General features: G+C 40.0%; 1 protein-coding gene across 2 annotated transcripts in view; it reads right to left on the bottom strand.

Annotated features, from left to right (window-relative positions):
- The window catches only part of ppil2 (peptidylprolyl isomerase (cyclophilin)-like 2), a 462,593-nt gene that overhangs the window by 192,379 nt on the left and 248,773 nt on the right, over window positions 1-21,441 (bottom strand). For both annotated transcript variants that reach the window (XM_068055345.1, XM_068055344.1), the window contains exon 13: window positions 6,107-6,196. In XM_068055345.1, coding sequence (XP_067911446.1) covers window positions 6,107-6,196 — 90 coding nt within the window. The remainder of the gene's footprint in view (window positions 1-6,106; window positions 6,197-21,441) is intronic.

Raw genomic sequence — 21,441 nt, 5'->3', positions numbered from 1 at the left:
GAAATGGGCAGACACATGGCAGAAGGAATTTAATATGGATAGGGGTGAAATGGTACACCATGGGAGAAACAACATGGAGAGGCAGTATAATCTAAATGGTGCTATTCTAAAGGGAGGGGGGGGTGCAAGAGCTGTGGGATCTGGGAGTGCATATTCACAAATCCTTGGGATATTTGACTTTGTAAATAGGGGCACTAAATGAAAAAACAAGGAAGTCAAGCTCGCTCAATTGCTCTTGTATAGAGCCAGCATGGACACAACAGGCTGAATGGCCTCCTTCTGTCCTGTAACCATTCTATGATTCTATCTGGTTAAACCTCAGCTGGAGTATAGTGTACAGTTCTGGGCATCACATTGTAGAAGGTTGTCAAGGCAGTGGAAAGGGTACAGAGGAAGATTACCAGGGTGCTACTCGGGATAAGGGACTTCAATTAGATAGAGATTGGAGAAACTGGAATTGTTCTCCTTAGAAGTTAAGGGGAGACCAAATAGAAGCATTCAAAATTATGAAGAATTTGACAGACCAAGGAACAGGAAACTTTCCTCTGGCAAATAGGTTGGTAACCAGAGGTCATATATTTAAAATAATTGACAAAAGTAGTATATAGGGGAAATGAGGAGAATGTTTTCACGTGTTGTTAAGATTGGGAACACATTATCTGAAATCTGGCATCAGATTTTATCAAATTTCAAAAGGCAACTGAACATGTACGTGAAGGGGAACTAACTTGCAGAATTATGGGGGAAACATTTTGGGTGTTGTTCTAAATTGAACAGTTCACAGATCCAGCATTGGCATAATGGAGAGAAAGGAATTCTTCTGTGCTGTAAGATTCTATGATCCTCTAAATGCACAGGCTCTAAGGGAGATATTTAGTGTGAGAAAGTTCTCTCATTTCGGTTAGGCCTGACCAATTTCAGAGAACATTCAAGTGAGATTTAGTGTAAATAGAATTATAGAATGATACAGCACTGTGCAAGCCATTTGGTCCATCATATCTCTGCTGACTCTTTATTAGAGCTATCCAATGAATCCCAGTCCCTGGCTCTTTCCCTATAGCCCTGTAACTTTCTCCCTTCAAGAATTTATCTAATTCTCTTTTGAACATTACTATTCAATCTTTCAGGCAGTGCACTCCAGATCACAACAACTGGCTGTATAAAAGAAAAAAATTCCTCACATCACCTCTGGTTCTTTTGCTAATCACCTTACATCTGTGTCCCTGAGATACTGATCCCATCTGGCAATGTAAACAATTTATCAAAACAATTCAAGATTTTGAACATGTCTATCAAATCTCCTCTTAAACTTCGGCTCTAAGGAGAACAACCATAACTTCTCCAGTCTATCCACATAACTTAAATCCCTCAGCTCTGGTACCATTCTAGTAAATTTTTTTGTTCTCTGTCCAGGCCTAGTCATCCTTCCTAAAATAGGGTGTGCAGAATTGAACATAATACTCCAGCTGAGGCCTAACCAGTGTTTATAAAGATTTAGCATAACTTTCTTGCTTTTGTACTCTATGCATCTATTAATAAAGCCAAGGATCCCTTTGCTTTTTAACAGCCCTCCCAACTTGCCCTGCCACCTTCAAAGAATTGTGTACGTAACACCCGCAGGTCTCTCTGTTCCTGCAAACTTTTTAAAATTGTACCATTTAGTTCATATTGGCTATCGTCATACTTCCTACCAAAATGTCACTCTTTTCATTCGCCATTTATCTGTAACATAAACCTGCTTGTCTATTTATATTTGACCTCATCACTAATATTTGCAATCAATCTGACTTTTGGAAGACTGGAGGAGCACACAAAGTGGCACATATAAGACTAGAATATCCAGTTCTTATGACAAGAAGTTTAATTGTTACAACCCTGTGTTCCGATATCATATGACTAGATATTGGGCAGTACAGATACACCCCTCATAAAGGAGATTGGGTCTATTTATGAGAAAGACTGGTCACACTGATTCCGAGAGAATACCTGGTATAGACTATATTTATATCACAAGGTATTGCAGTCTCTTGGAGCCTGATTCATTGCCCAAAAGGGTTGGATAGAAATATCACAGAGCTCTTCCTAAGTGAGCCTCAAGTATTATTTTGTTTGTCCCGGGAATGTGGGTTGATGGTGTGCACCATGTCTATATGGAGCAGGTGAAAGGGAGCTGGATGGCTTCTTCCAGCTATTCTTTTTGCACATTTCTGTATACGTAGCAGGGATTAGAGGCAGAGTGGCGTTCCCTCGGCATCATCTCATTAACCACTCCAAGCAGAGCAAAATCTACTGCAATGCATCTTAATCCAACCCAGCCGAGCCCTCTGACTGCATCAATGTGACATTTTGTATTATGTATCTAAAAACCACTGTAGACTCCTTCAGCACATTTTCGAATCACTTTGAACATTAACAACCTGAACGCCACAAATTTCAGTTGAATTTTTTTTCATTCCATACTCTCGTGATAATCTAAATTTACATTAATAGGTCAAATTGTTACCCGAGTGATAATCAAAATATTGTTTATATTTTAAGTAATGTACAATCTTAAGTGCAGTTTTATAATTATGAACATGTTTTAATTACACACTAGTGGTGGAACCTTGATACTTGGTTGTCCTGAGATAAGAGATTCAGGCAGAGAGGCTGATAAGGCTAGGATGACCAGGAAGTCTAAGCCACAAAGGACAAATCGCAGTAAATGCTTAAAACTGCTAAAAAAAAACCTGAATATTAAAAATAAATGAAAATAAATAATTAAAAAAATAAGGAAGTTGGGTTATGAGCGGAGGGGGAAAAAATGACTGCCTTGTCTGTTCTCTCTCTTCAGGTGTTGTTCTTCTCTTCTTTAATTCTGCCATCACCCCTTTCCTAAAAAAAACACCCGTGACCCCACCATCCTTGCAAACTACTGCCCCATCTCCCATCCTTAACCAAAGTTTTTGAGCTTATTGTCACTTCCCAAATCTGTTCCCATCTTTCCCAGAACGCCATTTTTGAATCCCTCCAATCAGGTTTCTGCCCTACCACAGTACTGAAACAGCTCTAATCAAAGTCAAAAATGACATCCTACGTACGTGAATTTGATATAGGTAAACAATCCCTCCTCGTCCTTCTCGACATGTCTTCAGCCTTGATACATGACCACGCTATCCCTCCTCCAACACCTCTCCACTGTCATTCAGCTAGGATGGACTGCTCTTGCCTCGTTCCATTCTTATCTAATCATAGCCAAAGAATCACATGCAATGGCTTCTCTTCCTGCTCCCGCACCATTACCTCTGGTGTCCTCCAAGGATCTATCCTTGGCCCACTCCTATTCTCATCTACATCTCGGTGACATCATCTTAAACCAGAGTGTTAGTTTTCATATGTACGCTGACAACACCCAGCTCAACCTCACCACCACCTCTCTCGAATCCTCCACTGTTGCTCAGACTGCTTACTCAACATCCAGTACTGGATGAAAAGAAAATTTCCCCAATGCAATATTGAGAAGATTTTTGCTCCCCGCTCCAAACTCCGTTCCCTAGCTACTGATTCCATCCATCTCCTTGGCAACTGTCCGAGACTAAACCTGACTGTTCGCATTCATGGTGTCATATTTGACTCCAAGATGAGCTTTCGACCACATATTCACGCCAACACTAAGAGCACCTATTTCCACCTCTAACACCAACTGACTTCACCCCGCCTCAGCGCATCTACTGAAACCCTTATTCATGCCTTTTATTACCTCTAGACTTGAATATTCCAACAGAATCCTGGTTGGCCTCTCACATTCTACTCTCTGTAAACTTGAGGTCTTCCAAAATTCTGCTGCCTGTGTCTTAACTCGCACCAAGTCCCATTCTCCTATCAGCTCTGTGCTCGCTGACCTACACTGGCTCCCTGTCAAGCAACGCCTTGAGTTTTAAAATTCTCATCCTTGTTTTCAAATTCCTGCAAGGCCTTGTCCTTCCCCATCTCTGTAATCTCCTCCAACTCCACATCCCTCCAAGATATCTGCGCCCATCTAATTCTGGCCACTTGAGCATTCCCGATTTTATTTGCTCCACCAGTAGTGGCTGTGCCTTCAGTTGCATGGGTCCTATGCTCTTGAATTCCCTTTCCGCCTTGCTACTTTGCTTTCTTCCTTTAAGAAACTCCTTTAAGACTTTAAAACCTAGCTGTTTGACCAAGCTTTTCGTCATCTGACCGAATATCTCCTTAAGTGGCTCAGTGTCATACTTTTGTTTTATAATGCTCCAGTGAAGCACCTTGATATGTTTTATTACATTAAAGGGGCTATATAAATATAAGTTGTTGTTCTAGTGAAATTGACTGTTAAGGTACGATTGGTCCATGCAAGCCATGCGATCATGTGGCCACCACAGACCAATCAGCAACATTGGAATACCTAGAATCTACAGTATCATTCTTACACATAAACAGCTGCAAACCTTTTAATTTTCACTGGCCTATATTTAGATTAACAAACTTCTTTAATATACACAATGTTTTGTATTGTGTTTTTGTTTTGTATTAATTAAGCTTTTTAAAAAAAAAATATAATTTTTTACATCTCAAAGAAGTTGTTGCCAAAAATAAACATATGGAGAAGCAGCTTTCACATATTGGATTGTTTTTATAAAATTGGTAGAGACTGGAACACCACTTCCACTTTTTTTTTTGAAGTTAGTCAGAACATGGGTGATGCTGGCAAAGCTGCCTTTAAAGCTTTCACTCCCAGCCACATCATCTATCATGTCCAACTCAACTACAACATAGGCAAGATACAGATAATTCTTCACCTGCTCGACACCAGCATGCCTAGACTCCAAATGCACTGGTGTGAATGTTACCACTTCCGATGCCAGGTACCCTAATTGTCTTTGGGCAAGATTAAATTGAGTAGTTTTACCCTGTGGACTTTGTTCACTAGGAATGAATTGAGTGTATTCAAAATTGCTTCAGGGTAGGATGCTTACTGCTGTCAGAGGCAGAAAAGGGATTTTCACCACATCCAAAGATAAAAGGTCAGTGTGTTGATTCATTGAGCTATTGAACGAGACAGCATCAACACCAAAGCTTGCTATTTCATAAAAGTTTCTCTTATATACTTCATTACTCGTAAGATATAACATTTATAAAACAGAAGACAGATGCTCTACACTATATTAGTTTTCAAGATCTTCAAACAAAAGCTTGATGCAAATCCTCAAAAGCTTGAGCTATTTTTGCAAAGTTGCACTGTTTTTACACCAATCATGTGAACTTATACAGTACATACAATCTCACACCCTATCCCTACATTGCAGGGCACCATATCTCACTGGGGGAGTCCCAGCCAACAGCACTGTACTATCATAAGGCTATAGTAAGCACCAAACTAGTAAGTAGGAAACAATTCTAGAGATGGTAAGGTTGGAAAAAGATAGGTTCAAGGAAGCACAAATGGTGAAACAAAGCAATCTCTTTAAAAACACTGGCCTGAGTTGTGTACCATCATGTCAAAATAGGAGAGGCAGCGAGGTTAGAATATAAAAAAGACTCTCCACGCAGCAACTCATTGTCTGTGAATTTTCATTTTAAAGCTTTGAATTAAAATCTATACTTTTTAATTAGGATTACAAGATAACAAATAAATTATGTATTTAAAAATTATATCTAAAAACTAGCAGAGTTTAAAAAATGGGTAATTTTATCACTTTTGAGCTAGGAAAATGAAACTACTTTTTAAATAAAAGTTTGGAAGACTCCTTCTGAAAACAAAATGACCATTTGAGTGAACCCTAATGTATGACAGGCACTAGAGTAAGTTGTGAGAGTTGAACACTGGTCTCAGCATTAGTCATGAAATGCTTTCAGCAAAGCAGATTTTGAAAATGACTATCTGCCAAATTCTAAAAACTGGTCTGTCTTTTTCTCTCACTGACTTCAATGAAACCTACTATATAAAAACTGATTTAAACTCTTGGAGTCATGAAAACTAATTGATTTTTTTTTTTAATTTGGGAAATGATCATTATTCTTGCAATACAGTGAGTGATATTGTACAGGAAACATTTCAAACACATCTCAGACTGAGCAGGTTACACGTCAGCAGGCGCAGTAGACCCACCATGAAGTTCCGGATAGATCTGTGAAAGATCGTTCCATCGTAATATCCCTTTTTGCACAGTTTGATGAAATTTTCACATGCCTTTGGAGTCTATAAAATTCAAAGAGAAAAAGAAACAACTTTATTTCCTCGAATATGGTCAAAGACGCTCCTCAGTCTTATCAGCATTTGCAGTACTTTGCTTTTGTTATCAGTACTTAGGACACGTGGAAGCTTGAGTAAACCAGGAGCATAATTGTAATTCTTTTATGCCAATTGGCCTTGGTGTCGGACGTGCTGATCTCGACAAGCCACTTCCTGTTTTGAAGTAATCTTACTCGATACAATCAACACAAAATAAAGTTATCATCACATTTGCTGGAATCAGCGATTTGAACTTGGTGATTGCAGTTACCAGAAATACAGACTGTACTTCAAACCCCTGTTATGTAATTTCCTATATTGATCCTACTTTAGCTTAGAAAATTGCTTAAAATAGCATCAAAGCATTAGCCTTTTTTCAATACCTGAATGACAAACAAAAAGTGGCAGTTACAACTTATACCCAGGGGAGTGCGAGTCCCCTACGTCCACCTTCTGCACCTCACCGTGGTCACGTAGTCAGTGTAATGGGAATAAACTTAAGTTTTAAAAAAAGGGGTTATTGGCTCCAACAGCATTTTGAAACATCCATGGGTAAGTTGCCCAATGGCATACACATTTTCTGCACATTAAAACAAGCAGACTGCTTTTGGCGCAATGCACTTACTCCTCATGGTCTCCCTCTGTAGGCCGCAGGCCCGTGGTCTTTGTTATGTAACAATATATGGAGGGGATAAGGGTGAACAACACATTGGTTTTTTTTGATGCTGTTTCGATCAATATCGTCCCTTCTAAAATGTGGGCCTGAGTTGATTCTAGGTGATATCACTGAAGCTGTGCAGGAGGGGGTTCTGGCCATCACAGCTCACTAATATGCTGAATGCAGCACTGGTTAGAAGTCAATGCAACATAACAAACCATTGACTGCAATTTGTTCTGTTGTATTTTTACCAGAAATAAAAACTCTTCTCTCGACATAAACATTTAACTAGAGACGAAAGCAAGATGTTAGCAGTCTCCATTATCTTGAGGGGTTAGGAACATAGTAACCAATTCATCCACCCCCTGCCACTCCGAGCCTGTTCCGTCATTCAAATAGATTGTGGCTAATCAGTATCTTAACTCCATCTGTGCGCCTTGAAGACATGCTTTGTGATATCACCCATGTACATCCTAGCTCTAATTTTAAGGTTATGCCCCTTGTTGAATTCATCCTAAACCATCTACTTTGTACAATGCATTTAAACTCCTCATTCTTTTCCCATCTGTAATAAAGTGGCCAACAGTGCATTAGAAAGAGATTACTTTGCCAAAGACAGAGGCCTGCCTACATCATGTTCAGGAGGCATCAATTTACAGTAAAACAATGTGTTTTGACTTGAGAACATTACTGAAAGAAAATATACTCTGATAAATGATCTTCGTTGCATTATAATACACTATTAGTTTTGCAGCTCTGTACTCTCCGTTACATAGCAGAGTAGATTTGTAGGTATGGTTCAACCTTTTCTAAACAGTGGGAAGATTCAGAGAGGAATAATAGTGGCTTTTCCAAATTTTACATCATTGACTTATTAGAGCAGCTGAGAGAGCTAAGCTTGATCTCACTGGGAAAAAGGAGTAAAGCAGAAACAAGATACAAGTTAAAATCGTGATGGAGTAAATATTGAGAGCTAATGTTCATCTAGCGAAGGCACAGGATTTAAAGCAAAGCTGTCCAGGAGCTCAGTGGAATAGTAGAGCGCTTATTGCATGTAGCGCCCTCCACATTGTTTGGAAGTTATTATCTCACAGGCAATAAAAACTCCAAAGAGGCAATACACCTTTAAGTAAATTCACCCCCTGGGTGTCAGGTGATATTTCCCCATTTTGCTGAATCACAGCCTCAATCCGAGACCGTCTTGCAGTTCTCTGCCTTGTCAAGGCAGCAGTGAGTTTTAAGGCAACAGCAAAAGCGCAAAACCATCACAGTAATACCACTGGTACAAAAATCTACTTCGTAAAACAGATCAGACACTGAGCAAGAGTTAGGGCTCAGGTGAAAGGAGATTTAGAAATCTAAAGTGAAAAGTCGAGGCAATAGAACAGTGTAGCACAAAAAGAAATGCTGGAACTACTCAGCAGGTCTGGCAGCATCTGTGGAGAGAGAAGCAGAGTTAACATTTCAGGTCAGTGACCCTTCATTAGAACTGTTCTGATGAAGGGTCACTGACCTGAAGCATTAATTCTTCTCTCCCCACAGATGCTGCCAGACCTGCTGAGTATTTCCAGCATTTCTTGTTTGTGTTTCAGATTTCCAGCAACTGCAGTATTTTGCTTTTAGAAGAGTGTAGCAATTTGGGTAAAGGCAATCAGAGTGGGACAAGAAGGGACAGAGAGATTAACAGTAATAGTGCACCAGTGAATAAAGTCCATGCAAAGAATAGTAGTAAAAAAGTAAAATTAAAAGCTCTTTATCTGAATGTGCGAAGCAATTGTAGTAAGATAGATGAACTAGCGGCACAAATAGAGATAAATGGTTTAGATTTAATTGCCATTACAGAGACATGGTTATAAGGTGACCAAGGTTGGGAAATAAATATTCCAGGGTACACATTTCAAAAAGACAGACAGAATGGAAAAGGAGAAAGAGGAGCCCTGATAGTAAAGGATAACAGAAGGACAGCGTGAGAAAGGACTTTGGCTCAGATCAAGAAGTAGAATCAGTATATGTGGAGATTAGGAACAACAAGGGTCAGAAAATGCTGGTGAGAGTACTTTATAGGCTCCCTAAGTAGTTATAGCATTGGACAGAGCATTAAGCAAGAAGTAACTGGAGGTTGTAATAACTTTGAGGGACTTTAATCTTGATTTAGACTGGACAAATCAAATTGGCAAAGGTAGTCTGGAAGATGAGTTCACAGAATGCTTCAGCTACAGTTTCCTGGAACATTACATTGTGCAAATGACAAGGGATAAAGCTATTTTCGATCTAGTATTGTGCAATGAGGCAGGGCTAATTAGTAATCTCATAGTGAAAGATCTGTGGGAAAAAGTGATCATAATACAGTTGAATGCTATATTAAGTTCAAAAGTGACATACTCCAGTCCTAAGCGAGAATCTTAAACTTAACGAAAGCCAATTACATAGGTATGAGGGGAGAGCTGGCGGAGGTTGATTGGGTAAACAGACTAAATGGTATGGCAGTATATAAACAGTGGGAAACATAGAAAGAAACAATTCAAAATATTCAACAAAAATACACTGCATTAAAAACAAAAACTCAAGAAGATCAATCCGTGGCTTACTAGGGAAATTAAGGATAGTATTAGATTAAAAGAAGAGGCTTATAATTTTGCAAAGAATAATAGCAAGGATGAGGATTGGGAATGTTTTAGAAACCAGCAAAGAGCTATCAAAAGTTGATAAAAAGGGAAAAACTAGAATATGAGAGTAAACTAGTCAGGAATATAAAAACAGATTGTAAGAGCTTCTACAGGTATATAAAAAGGAGAGTAGCTAAAGTAAATGTTAACCCCTTAGAGGCAGAGATAAGAGAAATTATCATGGGGAACGAGGAAATGGCAGAGGCATTTTGTGTCTGTTTTCACAGTCAAAGACCAAAATTACATACCAGAAATAGAGGGCAATGGAGGGTCAAAGAAGAGGCTAATAAGAGTGAGGAACTAAGGTAATTAATATCAGCAGAGAAAAAGCATCAGAGGAACTTAAGGGACTAAAGACCGACAAATCCCCAGGACCTGATGGCCGACATCCTAGGGTTCTAAAACAGGTAGCTGCAAAAATAGTGAATGCGCTGATTATGATTTTACAAAATTCCCTAGATTCTAGAACAGTCCAAGCGGATTGAAAGTTAGCAAATTTAACACCGCTATTCAACAAAGGAAGGAGAGAGAAAACAGGGAACTACAGGTCCGTTAGCCTGACGAGTCATCGGGAAAATGCTGGAATCTATTATTAAGGAATTCACTTAGAAAATCATAGTAAGATCAGATATGGTCAACATGGTTTTACGAAAAGAAAAACGTGTCTGACACATTTATTTGAGTTTTATTTTTGAGGTTATAACTAGTAGGGTAGATATAGGCGAACCAGTAGATGTAGTATTCTTCGATTTCCAAATGGCATTCAACAGGGTGCCACACAAAAGGTTAATACACATGATAAGGGCTCATGGAGGTGGGGGCAAAATATTAGCATGGATGGACGACTGGTTAACGGACCGGATCCAAAGAGTAGGGATAAACAGGGCATTTTCAAGTTGGCAGTCTGTAACTATCAGAGAGCTACAAGGATCAGTGCTGGGGCCTTAGCTATTTACAATCTATATTAATGACTTAGACGAAGAGACAGAGAGTAATGTATCTAAGTTTGCTGTCAATACAAAACTAGGTGAGAATGCAAGGACACAAAGAGGCTGCAAAGAGATATGGATAGGTTAAGTGAAAAGGCAACAAGGTGGCTGATGCAGTATATTGTGAGGTTATTGGTTATTAAATATTAAAATTATAATATATAATTATGTTTTATTAAAGATTAAAAGTTATTGGTTATTGGTGAGACCACATCTTGAGTACTGTGTACAGTACTGGTCTCCTTATTTCAGGAAGGATGTAAATGCATTGGAGGCAGTACAGAGAAGGTTTACTAGACTAATACCTGCAATGGGCAGGCTGACTTACGAGGAATGATTGGACAGGCTAGGCTTGTATCAGTTGGAATTTAGAAGAGTAAGAGGCAACTTGATTGAAACACATAAGATCCTGAGGGGTCTTGACAGGGTGGATGTGGAAAGGATGTTTCCCCTTGTGGGAGAATCTAGAACTGGGGGTCATGTTTCAAAATAAGGGGTCACCCATTTAAGACAGAGATGAGGAGAATTTTTTTCCCTCAGAGGGTCGTGAGTCTTTGGAATTCTCTTCCTCAAAAGGTGGTGGAAGCAGAGTCTTTGAATATTTTTAAGGCAGAGGTAGATAGATTCTTGATGAGCAACGACGTGGAAGGTTATCGGGGTAGGTGGAAATGTGGAGTTATCGGTTCAGCCATGAATTTATTGAAGGCGGAGCAGGCTCGAAGGGCCGAGTGGCCTACTCCTGCTCCTAATTCATATGCTCGTATTCACTTTGGAACTTCTAAGTATTGATGTTCAGAAACTCTTGGGTGTACTTGTAAAAGGAAAACAGAAAAGTCAGCATTCAGGTAGAGCAAGCAATTAGGAAGACAAATGGCATACTGGCCTTTATTGCAAGGGGACTGAAGTACAAGAATAAGGAAGTCTTGGGCGGCACAGTGGCGCAGTGGTTAGCACCGCAGCCTCACAGCTCCAGGGACCCGGGTTTGATTCTGGGTACTGCCTGTGCGGAGTTTGCAAGTTCTCCCTGTGTCTGCGTGGGTTTCCTCCGGGTGCTCCGGTTTCCTCCCACATGCCAAAGACTTGCAGGTTGATAGGTTAATTGGCCATTATAAAATTGCCCCTAGTATAGGTAGGTGGTAGGGAAATATATAGGGACAGGTGGGGATGTGATAGGAATATGGGATTAGTGTAGGATTAGTATAAATGGGTGGTTGATGGTCGGCACAGACTCGGTGGGCCGAAGGACCTGTTTCAGTGCTGTATCTCTGAACTAAACTAAACTGTACAGGGCTTTGGTGAGACCACAACTGGAGTACTCTGTGCAGTTTTGGTCTCTACATCTAAGGAAGGATATACTTGCCTTGGAGGCAGTACAGTGAAGGTTCACTAGATTGGTCCCTGGGATGAGACAGTTGTCCTACGAAAGGCTGAGTAAATTGGGCCGATACTCTCTGGAGTTTAGAAGAATGAGAGGTGATCTCATTGAAACATACAAGATTCTGACGGGACTTGACAGGGTCGGCATTGAGAGGTTGATCCCGTGTCTGGGAAATCTAGAATATGGGGACATGGTCTCAGGATAAGGGGGTTGATCATTTAAGACCGAGATGAGGAAAAATTTCTTCACTTAAAAGGTTGTGAATCTTTGGAATTCTGTACCCGAGCGTTGTGGGTGTTCCATCATTGAACATATTTAAGGCCGAGATAGATTTTTGGCCTCTCAGGAAATCAAGGGATATGGGGAGCAGGCAGGAAAGCAGAGTTGAGGCAGATGATCAGACATTATCGTATTGAATGGTGGAGCAGACTTGAAGGGCGGTTTGGTTTATTCCTGCTCCTATTTCTTATGTTATAAAATAAAGGGCACAATTCTAGAGGGAGTGCAGGAACAGAGACCTGGGGATGTATTTGCACAAATCATTGAAGGTGGCAGGGCAGGTTGAGAAAGTGGTTATAAAGGCGTACAAGATCCTCGGCTTTCTAAATCAAGGCATAGAGTACAACAGCAAGGATGTTATGATGAACTTTTATAAAACTGTAGTACAGCCTCAACTGTGTCTAGTTCTGGACACCGCACTTTAGAAGAGATGTGAAGGCTTTAGAGAGGGTGCAGAAAAGATTTATAAGGATGCTTCCAGGCATTAGGCACTTTATTATGAGGACAGGTTTGGAGAAGCTGGGGTTGTTCTCCTTAGAGAAGGTTGAAAGGAGATTTGATGGTGTTCAAAATCACGAGGCATCTAGACAGAGTAGAGAGAGAGAAACAGTTTCCTTTGGCACAGGGGTTGAGAACTAGAGGGCACAGATTTAAGATGATTGACAAAAGATCCATAGGCAACAGGAGAAAACATTTTTCTTTTACACAGAATGGTTAGGAATGCACAGTCGGAGAGGGGGGGTGGAGACAGATTCAATTGTGGCTTTCAAAAGGGATTTGGATAAACACCTGAAAATAAAATATTTGCAGGGCTACGGGGAAAGGGCTGGGCTGTGGGCCTAGCTGAATTGTTCTTGCAGAGAACCAGCACAGACTCAGCGGACTGAATGGCCTCCTTCTGTGCTGCATCCATTCTATAAAAGGTTCAGACATAAAGCAAGAAAAATCCCCAGTGGTGGTGAGCTGTGGAAATCATAGGTCCCAAAGTTTCCTGTTCCACCCAAGCATGCTACCTTTACCAAGTCATGTCTTAAATTACTCATACACTCATTCCTCGTATCCCAAAATATGAGTTGAAAGCAATGTATCTCTTGTTTTTCTTCAGTGCTCAACAACTTATTGTCCACTGTCCTTGATCAAATAAAAGTGTATTAAACACTTATGATTTTATTAACTGGCTTGTTCACTGAACAGTCCGGAACACTGATACACCAAAGCAGGGTCCTGCACAGTGACACACCTGTTCACCCCACCAGTCCTTATCTGGTGAGGTCCAGATCCTGGCTGCATCTTCATGGTATGTGCGAAGAGCAAAAAGGAGTTGCAATTTACAATAAAACTAATTTTAAACAAATATGCCCTGCAGTTTGCCACCCATTTCATGTACTGCCAGTTCTTTAAACTTCACAACAGGTGGGATGAAATTTAATGAACTTTAATGTAGAAAAATGCCCCAATGTTAATCCAATCTTGTGGATTCCAGAATGAAGTAAAGGATGTCTTAATTTCTTCAGTCACAAAAGCCTTCTAAAAGAGTTAGCTCAATGACTGCCAGTATCAACTGCAAACTATCCTACCAAAGAGAACTTAAGACACTGGTAATCTTCATTAATAAGAAAACACAACTTTCATTTTTCTTTATTTTAGAGCAATACATTTCAACACCTTTGTTTTCTAATTTTTCAAATTGTATTACACTTCATAAATCAATGGATTAAATCCTCTCATTGTGCGAATGAGTGAGTTTTCTCAAGGCACATTCCAGTTATATAAGCAATAATGGGAGAAAAGAAAAAAGGATCAGTTCAAGGTAGGTTTTATCTAGGTAAAAAGGGAGAACCATATGATTCATTGACATGATGAGGAACAACATTTTTGTGTAATTAAAAGCAAAGGGGGTGGGGCAAGAGATAACAAAGGAGAAGGTGTAGATTGGACCAGGCCACATAGCTGACCAAAAGGTCACGGAGCAAAGGCAAACAATATGTTAATGGTGTGTTGAAAGACAAAGCATTAGTACAGATTAGGTGTAAATACACTGAATATTGAACAGCAGCAAGTGCAAACCTGAAAAAAAACAGTGGGTAAGCAAACTGAACAAACTAAGATGAAATGAAATAAATGCAAAAAAAAAGATTGTAAAAAAGAATGTAAAAACAAGGAAGAAAAAATAACTAAAAATGAAAGTAAAATGGGGGGCTGTCATGCTCTGAAATTATTGAACTCAATGTTCAGTCCGGCAGGCTGTAGTGTGCCTAATCGGTAGATGAGATGCTGTTCCTCGAGCTTGCGTTGAGCTGTGAGCAGCGAATACAGTATACTACATTGAAAGAAGTACAAGTAAATCACTGCTTCACCTGAAAGGAGTGTTTGGGGCCTGGGGCCCCCCATTTTACTTTCATTTTTAGTTATTTTTTCTTCTTTGTTTTTACATTCTTTTTTACAATCTTTTTTTTTGCATTTATTTCATTTCATCTTAGTTTGTTCAGTTTGCTTACCCACTGTTTTTTTTTCAGGTTTGCACTTGCTGCTGTTCAATATTCAGTGTATTTACACCTAATCTGTACTAATGCTTTGTCTTTCAACACACCATTAACATATTGTTTGCCTTTGCTCCGTGACCTTTTGGTCAGCTATGTGGCCTGATCCAATCTACACCTTCTCCTTTGTTATCTCTTGCCCCACCCCCACCTCACTTGCTTCTAATCTGTGACTTTTCTAATATTTGTCAGTTCCGAAGAAGGGTCACTGACCCGAAACGTTAACTCTGCTTCTCTTTCCACAGATGCTGCCAGACCTGCTGAGTGATTCCAGCATTTCTTGTTTTTATTTTTGTGTAATTTCTGCCTTTAGATAACCAAGTTCAATTAACTGGTATTTGAATGAGAAAGACTATTGTCATAGAGTCATACAGCACAGAAACAGGCCCTTCGGCCCATCATGTCTGTGCTGGCCATCAAGCACCTACCTATTCTAATCCCATGTTTCAGCACTTAGCCCGCAGCCTTGTATGCTATGGCGTTTCAAGTGCTCATCTAAATACTTCTTAAATGTTGTGAGGGTTCCTGCATCAGCCACCTCTTCAGGCAGTGCGTTCCAGATTCCAACCACCCTCTGGGTGGAAATTTCTTTTCTCAAATTCCCTCTAAACCTCCTGCCCCTTACCTTAAATCGATGCCCCCTGGCTATTGACCCCTCCACTAAGGAAAAAAGTTTCTTCCCGTCTAACCTATCAATGCCCCTCATAATTTTGTATACCTCAATCATATCTCCCCTCAGCCTTCTCTGCTCTAAGGAAATGCTCCAGCTCAGGCAACATCCTGGTGAATTTGCACCCTTTCCAGTGCAATCACATTTTTCCTACAGTGTGCTGCCCAGAACTATACACAGTACTCCAGCTGTGGCCTAACTAGCATTTTATACAGCTCCATCATAATCTCCCTGCTCTTATATTCTATGCCTCGGCTAATAAAGGCAAGTAACCCATATGCTTTCCTAACCACCTTACCTAACTGTGCTGCTGCCTATGGACAAGTACACCAAGGTCCCTCTGTAATTCCTAGGGTCCCTTGCCTTGTTAGACCTCCCAAAATGCATCACATAACACTTCTCAGGATTAAATTCCATTTGCCATTGCTCCGTCCATCTTACCAGCCCATCTATATCGGCCTGTAATCTAAGGCTTTCCTTCTCACTATTTACGACACCACCAATTTTCGTGTCATCTGCGAACTTACTGATCATACCTCCTATATTCACGTCTAAATCATTAATGTACACTACATGTACTTGTGAGTGCACTGAATTTCCATTAATCAATGTACTGCAAAGATCTAGCGTAACTTCTTTGTCCAACAGCTTCCACTATAGAATGGCTACAGCACAGAAAGTGGCCATTTGGCCCGTCGTGCCCATGCTAGCTCTCTGCAAGAGTAACTTAGCTAGTCCCATACCCCTCCCTTTCCCCAAAGTCCTGCAGATTCTTTTCCGTTCAGGTGCTTAACCAATTCCTTTGTGAAAGTCGCCTTTGTATCTGCCTCCGCCACACTCTCAAGCAGTACATTCCAGATGGTAACCACTTGCTTAAAAAAGGTTTTCCACATGTCGTCATTGCTTCTTTTGCCAATCACCTTCTATCAGTGTTTTCTGGTTCTTAACTCTTCCGCCCATGGATACAGTTTCTTTCTATATATTCTGTCTAGACCAGCCATGATTTTGAACAGCTCTATCAAATCTCCTCTCAACCTTCTATTCTCTGAGATAAATACTTTCTTCTCCAATCTATCCACGTATCTGACGTTTATCATCCCTGGAACCATTCTCGTAAATTTTTTCTTCACATCCTTCCTAAAGTTTCATTATGACACCCCTGCTTTTGTACTCTATGCCTCTATTTATAAAGCCCAGGATCCCCTATGCATTTTTAACCACTTTCTCAGCCTGCCCTGCCACTTTAACGATTTGTGCAAATATATGCCCAGGTCTCTCTCTTCCTGCATCCGCTTTAGAACTGTACCCTTTATTTTATATTGCCTCTCCTTGCTCTTCCTACCAAAATGTACCACTTCCCACTGCTCTGTATTAAGTTTCATCTGTCACGTCTGCCCATTCTACCAGCCTGTCTATGTCCTCCAGTCTATCATCATCCTCCTCACAGTTCACAACACTCTCAAGGTTTGTCTCATCTGCAAACTTTGAAATTGTGCCCTGTACATTAAAGTCTAGGCCATTAAAATACATCAAGAAAAGCAGTGGTCCTAGTACCAACCCCTGGAGAACTCTACCGTATACATTCCTCCAAAAGGAGGAACAACTGTTCCCCACTATTCTCTGTTTCCTGTCACTCAGCCAACTTCATAATCCATGCTGCCACTTTCCCTTTTATTCCATGAGCTTCAATTTTGCTGGCAAGCCTATTATGTGTCCCTTCATCAAATGCCTTTGGAAGTCCAGATACACCACATCAACTGCATTACCCTCATCAACCAATCCTGTTACCTCATCAAAAAACTCATGTCAAGTTAGTTAAACTTGATTTGCCTTTAACAAATCCGTGCTGGCTTTCCCTAAATAATCCGCACTTGTCCAAGTGACTGTTAATTTTGTCCTGGATTATTGTTTCAAAAAGCTTTCCCACTACCATTAATTTCTTCATGATTCAGAGAAATATTATAGTCTCATAATGAGGTAACAGTTAACTATTAAATACCTGGGTCAGGACAAGATAATGTAAAAGGAGGACAAAAAATTGTGATGTCGTTTCAAAGCCAATAATTAGGGAATTTGCACTCTTAACTTTTAGCTCGTCGCTATTTAAATCACCTTTCTCTGCAGGTTTTTGCCTGTCCCAAATAACTTGCCTCTTGCTTATTATGGTAGAATACACATACGTTGGCCATACCTAGAGGGACTGCTGCAGACATTAAGGACTGGCATATGAAAATTCAAATGTATGAATTGCGTGGTCTGTTCAAAATGAAATTGCATATACGTGCACAGATGACGTCAGAGGAAGTGATTATTCATGATAAATTATTACAGTATTTAAAATGAGATTATCTGCAGCTCCTCAAACAAATCCATGTTTCTTATGACGTGACCAATAATGGAGATTGTTTCGTCACAGGATTTCTTGTACGGATTATATATATATATATATATATATATATATATATATATATAGAGGGTGGGGTGGTGGGAGGCAGAGACAGAGAGAATATAAAGGTAAAAAGATTAGGGAAGTACAGAATCTTGTGCTCTCTCTTCTATTTTCCCGACAGAAGCTCAGCTGTTTGAATAACTTGGCTTCATTTCTACTCACAAAGTGAGAGATTTCCAATGCAAGTAACCAATGAAGAATGACTCAAAAAAGATATCCAAAATTTAGACCTTTCACAACTTTAGAACTCCTAGTATTCCAAAGAGAAGGCAAGACTTTTTAAACTGAAGAGGAATAACAATCGGAGCAATACAATACTGCTCTCCACTAAATCCTCACTCCCCTGGGGCTCCTTACAGGTCTGTTGCTTTTGCACTGGAAGGCTGAGAGTTCCTACAAGTAATACAAACCACAGCGAAACAAGCTTTGGCACAGAGGGGAAAAGACTGTTGCTGTGTCTTATTAGGCAAACAATATTATTGGAGGATGGAAGTGACTACATTGGAAAATTCCACAAAAATAAAAACAGAGCCACGAAACCAAGTTGTCATTGCTGTAGAAAAATATGTATGTCATAATAGGACTACCTGCTTTCCATAATAATCCTAACAAAATTACTATAGGGAAATTGCACATCTTTAATCCATTATCAGGCATACATATATAGGTTAGGAGTGATTCACTGGTTTATTTCTATCTGCATGATTTTCAGAGAAATCCATGTTTCATATGTGAAGAAAGACTGAAATTTCAATAAAGACAAAATATGCTGTTCCCTGAGCTGCATTTTGGATTTTTTTTTTGGGGGGGGGGGGGGGGTGAGTGTGTGTGTGTGTGTGTGTCTGTGTCTGTGTGTGTAAGGGATGGGGTGGTGGGAGACAGGGAAAGAGAGAAGATGAAGGTAAAAAGATTAGGGAAGTACAGAATTTTCTGCTTTTCTTCTGACCAATAATGGAGATTGCATTTCATAACAGTCAAATCATCACTACAATACTTTTAAATAAAGAATTAATTTATATGGCACTTTTCACAATCTCAGTAAGTTCCAAAGAACTTTACAGCTACTGAAGTAGTATTTTTGAAGTATAGTCACTGTAATAAACATAGAATCATAAAGTAGAGAGGCCATTCAGCCCATTGTGCCTGCTCTTTGAAACAGCTATCCAATTAGTTCCACTGCTCTGCTCTTTCCCCATAGCCCTGCAAATATTTCCTTTTCAAGTATTTATCTAATTTCCTTTTGAAAGCTAATAAATCTGCTTCTACCACCTTTTCAGACAGTGCACTCCAGACTATAACTTGATCCATAATATTTTTTTCATGTCAACTCTAGTTCTCTTGCAAATTATCTTGAATCTGCGTCCTCTGGTTACCAACTCTTTGGCCACTGGAGGCAGTTCTTCCTAATTTACTCTAGCAAAATCCTTAAAGATTTTGAACACCTCTATCAAATCTACCTTTAACTTTCTTTGCTCTAAGGAGAACAACCCCAGTTTCTCCACTCTCTTCTTGTAACTGAAAGTCTTTAATCCATGGTACCAGTCTAGTAAATCTCCTCTGAACCCTCTCAAATACCTTTAGAAATCCTTTCTAAAAGGTAGTGCCCACAATATTCCAGCTGGGGCCTAAACTGTTTTGTAAAGGATTAGCATAACTTCCTTGCTTTTGTACTGCATGCCTCTGTTTATAAAGCCAATGATCCAATGAAAAGTGGATGAATTAATCATGCAAATAGATGTAAACAGGTATGATATAGTGGGGATTACGGAGACATGGCTGCAAGGTGACCAGGGATGGAAAAATGAACATCCAGGGGTATTCAGTATTTAGGAAGGACAGACAAAAAGCAAAAGGCGGTGAAGTTGCATTGCTGGTTAAAGAGGAAATTAACGCAATAGTGAGGAAAGATATTAGCTCTGACGATGTGGAATCTGTATGGGTCGAGCTGAGAAACACTAAGGGGCAAAAAACATTAGTGGGTGTTGTATATAGACCCCCAAACTGTAGTGGTGATGTTGGGAATGGCATTAAACACGAAATTTGAGACGCATGCAATAAAGGAACATCTGTAATTATTGGTGACTTTAATCTGCATATAGATTGGGCAAATCAAATTAGTCACAAGACCGTAGAGGAGGAATTCTTGGAGTGTATACGGGAAGGTTTTCTGGACCAATACGTTGAGGAACCAACTAGAGAACAGGCCATCCTAGACTGGGTATTGTGTAATGAGAGAGGAGTAATTGACAATCTGGTTGTGCGAGACCCCTTGGAGATGAGCGACCATAATATGATAGAATTTTTCATCAAGATGGAGAGTGATGTAGTTGATTCTGAGACTAGGGTCCTGAATCTTAATAAAGGAAACTACAAAGTTATGAGGCACAAGTTGGCTATGATGGATTGGGAAACGTTACTTAAAGGGATGACGATGGAAAGGCAATGGCAAACGTTCAAAGAGCGCATGGATGAACTGCAACAATTGTTTATTCCTGTTTGGCGCAACAGTAAAACGGGAAAGGTAGCCAAACCATGGCTTACAAGGGAAATTAGAGATAGCACTGGATCCAAATAAGAGGCATATAAATTCGCCAGAAAAAAACAACAGACCTGAGGATTGGGGGCAGTTTAGAATTCAGCAAAGGAGGACCAAGGAATTGATTAAGGGGAAAATAGAGTATGAGAGCAAGCTTGCGGGGAACATAAAAACTGACTGTAAAAGTTTCTATAGGTATGTGAAGAGAAAAAAAATTAGTGAAGACAAATGTAGGTCCCTTACAGTCAGAAACAGGGGAATTTATTATGGGAAACAAAGAAATGGCTGACGAACGAAATACATACTTTGGTTCTGTCTTCACAAAGGAGGACACAAATATCATACCAGAAATGTTGGGGAACACAGGGTTTAGTGAGAGAGAGGAACTGAATGAAATCAGTATTAGTAGAGAAATGGCGTTGGGGAAATTGATGGGATTGAAGGCCGATAAATCCCCAGGGCCTGATGGTATGCATCTCAGAGTACTTAAGAAAGTGGCCCGAGAAATAGTGGATGCATTGGTGGTCATCTTCCAAGATTCTATAAACTAATCAGACCAGTTACATTTTCCTCCAAATCATTTATATATACTACAAACAGCAAAGGTCCCAGCACTGAACCCTGCGGAAAACCACAAGTCACATCCCTCCATTCAGAAAAGAACCCTTCCACTGCTACCCTCTGTCTTCTATGACAGAGCCAGTTCTGTATCCATCTTGCCAGCTCACCTCTGATCCCGTGTGACTTCATCTTTTGTACCAGTCTGCCATGAGGGACCTTGTCAAAGGCTTTACTGAAGTCCACATAGATAACATCCACTGCCCTTCCTTCATCAATTATCTTTGTCACTTCCTCAAAAAACTCAATCAAATTAGTGAGACACGACCTCCCCTTCACAAAACCATGCTGCCTCTCGCTAATAAGTTTGTTTGTTTCCAAATGGGAGTAAATCCTGTCCCAAAGAATCCTCTCTAATAATTTCCCTACCACTGATGTAAAGCTCACCAGCCTATAATTTCCTGGATTATCCTTGCTACCCTTCTTAAA

Source organism: Heterodontus francisci, chromosome 23, assembly GCF_036365525.1.
Source record: "Heterodontus francisci isolate sHetFra1 chromosome 23, sHetFra1.hap1, whole genome shotgun sequence".
Lineage (NCBI taxonomy): Eukaryota > Metazoa > Chordata > Chondrichthyes > Heterodontiformes > Heterodontidae > Heterodontus > Heterodontus francisci.
Note: the sequence above shows the minus strand (reverse complement) of the source record. Positions and strands in the feature narration are given on the sequence as shown.